A 7,904-nucleotide genomic window follows, 5' to 3' on the forward strand; every position below is an offset into this window, starting at 1 on the left:
TCTGGGGAAGGGTACCAAAAGATTTCTGCAGCATTGAAGGTCCCGAAGAACACAGTGGCCTCCATCATAAATGGAAGAAGTTTGGAACCACCAAAACTCTTCCTAGAGCTGGTCGCCCAGCAATCATCACATCTGGAGGAAACCTGGCACCATCCCTACAGTGAAGCATGGTGGTGGCAGCATTATGCTGTGGGGATGTTTTTCAGCGGCAGGGACTGGGAGACTAGTCAGGATAGAAGGAAAGATGAACGGAGCAAAGTACAGAGATATCCTTGATGAAAAATCTGCTCCAGAGCGCTCAGGACATCAGACTGGGACAAAGGTTCACCTTCCAACAGGACAACGACCCTTAGGACACAGCCAAGACAATGCAGGAGTGGCTTAGGGACAAGTCTCTGAAAGTCCGTGGCCCAGCCAGAGCCCGGACTTGAACCAGATCAAACATCTCTGGAGAGACCTGAAAATAGCTGTGCAGCGACGCTCCCCATCCAACCTGACAGAGCTTGAGAGGACCTGCAGAGAAGAATGGGAGAAATTCCCCAAATACAGATGTGCCAAGCTTGTAGCGTCACACCCAAGAAGAGTCAAGGCTGTAATCGCTGCCAAAGGTGCTTCAACAAAGTACTGACTAAAGGGCCTGAATATTTATGTAAATGTGATATTTTGCTAAAATTTCTAAAATCCCTGTTTTTGCTTTCTCATTATGGGGTATTGTGTGTAGATTGAGGGGGGGGGGACAATTTTAGAATAAGGCTGTAATGTAACAGTGTGGAAAAAGTCAAGGGGTCTGAATACTTTCCAAATGCTCTGTAGATGGTGACAGTATCGTATATAAGTGTGGAAGATGTGTAAATAGTTGAAGTTCTATATTATTTTTCTAGACTACCTAAAAGAGTAGTATTCCTGAGGGTTGATTCTGCAGGAGTCTGACTCTACCACATAACTCCCCAGACTAGATCTGTAGTGTTACTTGTGGCAGACAGCAGTAGTCCAATTTTATTAGTTGATACAGCTATATACAGTATCTATGGTAGAAGTCTTGACTAAATGTACCCCAAATCCTCCCTCTGGAAAAACATGTTTATATGTGAGCCAGTAATGGGGTGCAACAATGGTGACCGTCCTTTCCTAAATTCAGTAAGGGACAATGAATCAAACGCACGCCAAATACAGAAAACGGTCTTTTCTGAACAATGAAGTTGTACAAAATGTCCTGCTTGTTACGGAGCTTGTCATGTTGATAACAAAGCAGTGTCTTTGTTATGATACATAGTGGAAGCAGAGCACTGTGGGTAGATCAGAGCTAACTGGGCAATGTTCTGTAAACTGCAACACTTATGACTGTTTATTTTGTTTAATTTTCCCTTTTAAAATGTAATTGGCAAATGTTAAATGACCCTCTTTCTGCTCTGAAAACACTTTGTTTGGCAAAACATGAATAAACCAAAAGACAACAAATTGGTCAGTGTGCTAATCATTCTGCTTCATACACTGCTGCCTCATGTAGAAAATAGATTTAGCCTACTTCCATGGCTGTGTTTATACAGGCAGCCCAATTCTGGTCTTTTGAAAGATTGGACGTGATTGGTCAAAAGATCAATTAGTGGGGAAAAAAGATCCGAAATGGACTGCCAGTGTAAGCGCAGGCTAAGAGCATGCACCATCACCAGAAGATAGTGGGATACCAAACGAGAGATTTAAATGAATGTAAAGTGTGCAACATGAAGTGATGAAGTGCACTAAAACACATTTAATAGGACATCTCCCATTGACAGATGTGAAACAGATACTGAACAATAGTGTAAATAGATAGAACAAACATGACATGCAAGTTAATAGTATGAATGATAACATAGGAGGATCAGATTTCATTCAGCCTAACTTACAGATGACAACATCCCAATACCTTTACAAGCCTGATAAAACTGCTGGCTGCTTTCCATTTTCCAGTGTAAAATACATATTTACAGGATATAAATATATTATAATGGTATACTGTCCAAAACAATAAATAGAACAATTATGATTGTCGGATCCTAATCAGTTTACTCTTATTTGGTTCAAACCAAACTCCCAGCAATCCACATACGTGTGATTGGAGACTTCTCTTCCTGGATTCCCCCACAGGTGATGGGACAGTAGGTGCACGATCAGCAGCAGGCTCCAGGTCTCATATCCACAAAGCGTCTTACAGCAGGAGTGCTGATCTAGGATCTGTCCATACAATCTTATCTTAAAAGGGCAAAACTGATCCAAGCTCAGCACTCCTACTCAGAGAGCTTTGTGGATATGGGCGCAGGTCACAGGGCTACTCCTGTACGTGGTTGTCCGTCAGGAGCGGAGCAGCACAATTGTTCACATGGGGATCTGGGAGAACCACCTGGAAATAGAAAACACGCAGAGGTACAGTGTAAATACACTACTACCAGTGAGACACAGGGAACCTGGTACATGCAAGGATGTACCATCATTTTGTGACATAGTTTGTGGCAATAAAGAAGACTGGGCTCACCTCTCTGGGTTTATATGGGCCTAGTTTGAAGCGACAGCAGACTATGTCGAAACAGAAGCCAACAAACCCATGGATCATGCCTGTGGGAGAGAGAAGATCATGAAGATGTTCAGGGTGCATTTCTCTAACGTGGCACAGTATCAGGCTGGCAAAGCAACCGTGGAATGATGTGAGACATGAACAGTATGAGGTCTGCCCATGACACTGGGTGGTAAGAGTGAGTGTTGTCTGGACCTGTGGTGGAGAAGATACCCCCGATGATGCCACAGAGTCGTACCAGGAACTGCCAGAGGGGCATGTGCTGCTCACTGACCGTCACCATCAGAGAGCTGGTGTCGTACTTCATAAAGATCCCAGACACACCGTGGCTGCCCGCCGCATGGTTTATCACCCGCTCCTAGACCAGACAGTGGGTAGGTAGTGGGGTGGGGGTTCATCTCTCCTTTACACACACACACACACTAGAGGTCGACCAATTATGATTTTTCAACACCGATGCCGATTATTGGAGGATCAGAAAAAGCCGATACCGGTTAATCGGACAATTTTTATGTATATATTTGTAATAATGACAATTACAACAATACTGAATGAACACTTATATTTAAACTTAATATAATACATAAATACAATGAATTTAGTATCAAATAAATAATGAAACGTGTTCAATTTGGTTTAAACAATGCAAAAACAGTGTTGGAGAAGAAAGTAAAAGTGCAATATGCACCATGTAAGAAAGCTAACGTTTAAGTTCCTTGCTCAGAACATGAGAACATATGAAAGCTGGTAGTTCCTTTTAACATGAGTCTTCAATATTCCCAGGTTAGAAGTTTTAGGTTGTAGTTATTATAGGACTATTTCGCTCTATACCATTTGTATTTCATTAACCTTTGACTATTGGATGTTCTTATAGGCACTATTGTATTGCCAGCCTAATCTCGGGAGTTGATAGGCTTGAAGTCATAAACAGCACTGTGCTTCAAGCATTGTTAAGAGCTGCTGGCAAACGCACAAAAGTTCTGTTTGAATGAATGCTTACGAGCCTGCTGCTGCCTACCACCTCTCAGTCAGACTGCTCTATCAAATCATAGACTTAATTATAATATAATAAAACACACAGATATACGAGCCTTATATCATTAATATAGTCAAATCTGGAAACTATCATTTCGAAAACAAAACGTTTAATCTTCAGTGAAATACGGAACCGTTCTAAATATTGCTGTGACATTGCACAACGTTCAATGTTATGCATAATTATGTACAATTCTGGCAAATTAATTATGGTCAATCTTAGGAAAAAATGGTTCAGAGTTCGCAACGAGCCAGGGGGCCCAAACTGTGCGTATACACTGACGCTGCTTCCACTGAACGCAAGAGAAATGACACAATTTCCCTAGTTAATATTGCCTGCAAACATGAATTTATTTTAACTAAATATGCAGTTTAAAAAAAAATATATAGTTGTGTATTGATTTTAAGAAAAGCATTGATGTTTATGGTTAGGTACATTGGTGCAACAATTGTGCTTTTCACAAATGTGCTTTTGTTAAATCATCACCTCATCAGCTGTGATTCGATGATAAATTAACAGGCACCGCATTGATTATATGCAATGCAGGACAAGCTAGTTAAAACTAGTAATATCATCAACCATGTGTAGTTAACTAGTGATTGTGTTAAGATTGATTGTTTTTTTTAATAAGTCTAATGCTAGCTAGCAATTTACCTTGGCTCCTTGCAGCCTCAAGGTCCTTTTGATGCTGCACTCGTGTAACAGGTGGTCAGCTTGCCATGCAGTCTCTTCGTGGGTTGCATTGTAATCGGCGTCCAAAAATGCAGATTACCGATTGTTTTGAAATCGTCCCTAATTAAAATCGGCCATGCCGATTAATCAGTCGACCTCTAATACACACACACCTTTCTAGCATCTAGCCTTTGTGTGTTTGTAAGAGAGAAATCTATGACGGTCTCAGGTTGGGATGTGGTGTTAAATAGCAGAGCTAGAAGTAACTTCTGGCAGTCAGCAGAGGGAGCTGAATGGACTGGACTGGATGGATGAGGAGACTGATCCATCATCTGAACCCACTGCAGCATCCTCCATCATGGTCAACATCAAATAGAATTCCGTTCCCCCTGATGGTTAATATGAGGATTTGGGGAAGGCAGATCTGTGCCTAAATCAGGACTTACCCTCTCCGTCACAGAGAACTGGTGTGTGTCTGCCGACACCTTGGACGTGTGCAGTTTGGTAGGAACCACCGTAATGAAATACTGGAACATCTCATTATCTGCAACAACAAGAAAGAGCAAAGCCCTTTACCCCATCCATCTAGTGACAGACTACACAGAATACACAGAAAGGTGAAATAGGGGGCTTCAGTTCTTTCTCCTGGAGAAACTAGGCTGCTTTGAACGGCAAGTGAATGAAAGCAAGACTGCAGTGAATCCACTTCAAATGGATACAAATAGCTACATTTTCTCCCTGCAAACTCATTACGCCGTGCTGAGAAGAATAGGCTGGAAGTGTGGATCAGAGCTCATGTACATAATCAGCCTACACACAGTCTGGGTTTTGACAGTGTGGCTTATTCACAACACAATATTGTTGCTACAAAGTACCTCAATATACAGTCACTTACAGCTCTACCATTCTGTAGTCATAGCTACACATTGAGTAACAGTTGAATGAGGTTTGATAAGAACATATTAATGTGTTTACTTCCTGGTCTCGGCGAGGAGGATCAGTAACTTACGGTTGCTGGTGATTTTCTCTGTCCCGTCCAGAGGATTGATGATGCCGGGGATCTCTTCTCCGAAAGACAAATGGTCTATCCGATGGGAGAAGTTGTACGCTGCAATGCATTGATGAAACCCAGCTCACATTCAGTCAGGTGAAATAGGACAGTGAAAACCTCTATTTGGGAGTGAATCATTCTGAGAAAATAGTTATTTGGCACTGCATTAGAATACATACTGCTCTTATCTATCACTTGAAACATGGAAATGCAGATTAAATGTAAGCAACCAGAGAACAGTACTAATGTTGTCCTTGTCAAAAACAAATAACTTATGCAAATGAGTGTCACCCTTTCCTGGTCAGGCTGGCAGAGAACTTACTGTCATGGCTTACAAAAGCTGCTATATGAGCATGGCCACGAGGATGATGAATAGGCCTGAGAAAGACAGAGGGTTGGAAGCGTGAGGAGCATTTTCATCAAAAATAAATATACTGTGCTCTATAGGTTGAGTGCCCTTTTTCCCATCAGACATATAGACTCATAAATAATTTGCAGCATCAATTTGTGGAGCTTGGAAGCTTCTAACGTATGAGATAAACTCCATGAGCCTCTGAGTCTTTGGCTGTATTTCATAGCTTTCCCCCATTACACCCATAAAGAATGATTTACATTCAAAATGCACTATTAAATCAAAAAATGGTTGTTCGGGCCCTGAATGCTGATTGGTTGAAAGCCATGGTATATCAGACTGTATACCATGGGTATGACAAAACATTACTATTTACTGGTCTAATTACGTTGGTAACCAATTTATAATAGCAATAAGGCACTCCAGGGGTTTGTGGTATATGGCCAATATACCACGGCTAAGGGCGGTATCCAAAGCACTCTGTGTTGCGTCGTGCTAAGAACGGCCATTAACCATGGTATATTGGCCATACACCACACCCCCTCAGGCACGATTGCTTAATTATAAACAGGGTGGTTTGAGCCGAGAATTCTCATTGGCTGAAGGCCATGGTATATCAGACCATATACCATGGGTATGACAAAACGTTTAGTTTCACTGCCCTAATTACATTGGTAACCAGTTTTTAATAGCAATAATGCTCCTCGAGGGTTCGTGATATATGGCCAATATACCACGGCTAAGTGCTGTGTCCAGGCACTCCACGTTGCATTGTGCCTAAGAACAGCCCTTAACCGTGGAATATTGGCCATGTACCACGCCTCGTTGCTTAAATATATCGTGCTTATAGGAAAGTGTATTGGTATCTTACTTTCCCACTGTGATGTGGAAGTTCCCAGCCACTTTGTTGACGTAGACGTGCCCATGTATCCTACAGGCACTTAAGGGCTCTGAGGCGGTGCCCTCTCTGAAGACACACACACATACTATTACATTTGTAGGAAAACATATCTGTACTTAATGCATTTTCCCAACACCTCAGTAGTGATGAATTTTGCATTTGAGAGCCATACCAACTACTAACCTTGGGGGGGCAAGGCGGGCCTACTAACCTAGGGGGCAAGGCGGGACTACTAACCTTGGGGGCAAGGCGGGACTACTAACCTTGGGGGCAAGGCGGGACTACTAACCTTGGGGGCAAGGCGGGACTACTAACCTTGGGGGCAAGGCGGGACTACTAACCTTGGGGGCAAGGCGGGACTACTAACCTTGGGGGCAAGGCCGTAGGGGCTCCCTTTAGAACACTCTTGTACAAGACCTCCTGTAGAGAATGCTCCTCCCTCAGCCTGTTCTGTATCAGCAACAGGGTCCTAATGAGAGTTGGGAGAGGGAGAAACAGGTTAACTACTCATTTCATACAGGAAGGACGACAGAATAGTTTTTTTCTTTTGGAATGTGGTTGAGTGAGATTTTCCGACTATTAACGAAGTGCTTAAAGGGCTAATCTACAATTACTACCTATTTATTTTTACTTTTAAATTCATGATATATAGCCATTGATTATTTAAGAATAAAACATTATAAATGTCTCATGAGCTTAGTTTAACTGTCTAACCCAATCAGAACCCAGAATAGAAGCTTGTTTTACTATTCTGTTAATAATTAATTTACTTTTAAAAAACAAACACTGTATAGGCTCAACAACAAAAAAGAACAACTATCATTCTGATATCATGGATGGTCAGTCCTTGGATCCATAGCTCTGTCAATGAATTTGAGAGTGGTTACATTTCTACCCCACCCTCAGCTGTTCACCTACAAAGTGGTGGGGTGATATTTCAACAGTGACATGCACACGTACTATCTGAGTAAACTGCTTACCTGTGCCACAGTTTTTGCTGCGGGGTCAGCTCAAAAATCACCTGAACATTTATACACAGGGAAGAAAATAGATCAGGGTTTAGGATCACCAAAGTCTATTTGTATGTAATAGAATGCTCAGTGATCTACTCACAGGCTCATACTGAATGCCATTTGATGTTATCATAGTCTCTGCCAGGTCCAGAATGTCTGCACCCACATCTGAAACAGCACACCAACTCAATCTTTAGCTCTAGGGGGTTGTGGGGGAAATTATACAGTACATCATAACACATTAATTATGCCCAAAATATGAAGGCCAACATTTCATGAATGATTCCAATAAATAATATGTGATAAGGTTGAATACTTACGTTGGCAT

The 7,904-nt window shown here is 41.9% G+C and overlaps 1 protein-coding gene across 1 annotated transcript in view; it reads right to left on the reverse strand.

The window, feature by feature from the left end:
* Window positions 1-214: 214 nt before the first annotated feature.
* LOC135515785 (endoplasmic reticulum-Golgi intermediate compartment protein 2-like) overlaps window positions 215-7,904 on the reverse strand; it is a 13,470-nt gene continuing 5,780 nt past the window's right edge. Inside the window, exons 4-14 of the mRNA XM_064939521.1 lie at window positions 7,897-7,904; window positions 7,677-7,744; window positions 7,544-7,584; window positions 6,931-7,032; window positions 6,534-6,629; window positions 5,633-5,688; window positions 5,269-5,367; window positions 4,706-4,803; window positions 2,747-2,909; window positions 2,513-2,592; window positions 215-2,380 (exon numbers count right to left, since the gene is read on the reverse strand). The exon at window positions 7,897-7,904 is cut by the window's right edge and continues 39 nt beyond it. Of these exons, the coding sequence (XP_064795593.1) occupies window positions 2,309-2,380; window positions 2,513-2,592; window positions 2,747-2,909; window positions 4,706-4,803; window positions 5,269-5,367; window positions 5,633-5,688; window positions 6,534-6,629; window positions 6,931-7,032; window positions 7,544-7,584; window positions 7,677-7,744; window positions 7,897-7,904 (883 nt within the window). The 3' untranslated portion in view covers window positions 215-2,308. The remainder of the gene's footprint in view (window positions 2,381-2,512; window positions 2,593-2,746; window positions 2,910-4,705; window positions 4,804-5,268; window positions 5,368-5,632; window positions 5,689-6,533; window positions 6,630-6,930; window positions 7,033-7,543; window positions 7,585-7,676; window positions 7,745-7,896) is intronic.

The sequence above is a fragment of the Oncorhynchus masou genome, chromosome 27 (assembly GCF_036934945.1).
Source record: "Oncorhynchus masou masou isolate Uvic2021 chromosome 27, UVic_Omas_1.1, whole genome shotgun sequence".
Classification (NCBI taxonomy): domain Eukaryota; kingdom Metazoa; phylum Chordata; class Actinopteri; order Salmoniformes; family Salmonidae; genus Oncorhynchus; species Oncorhynchus masou.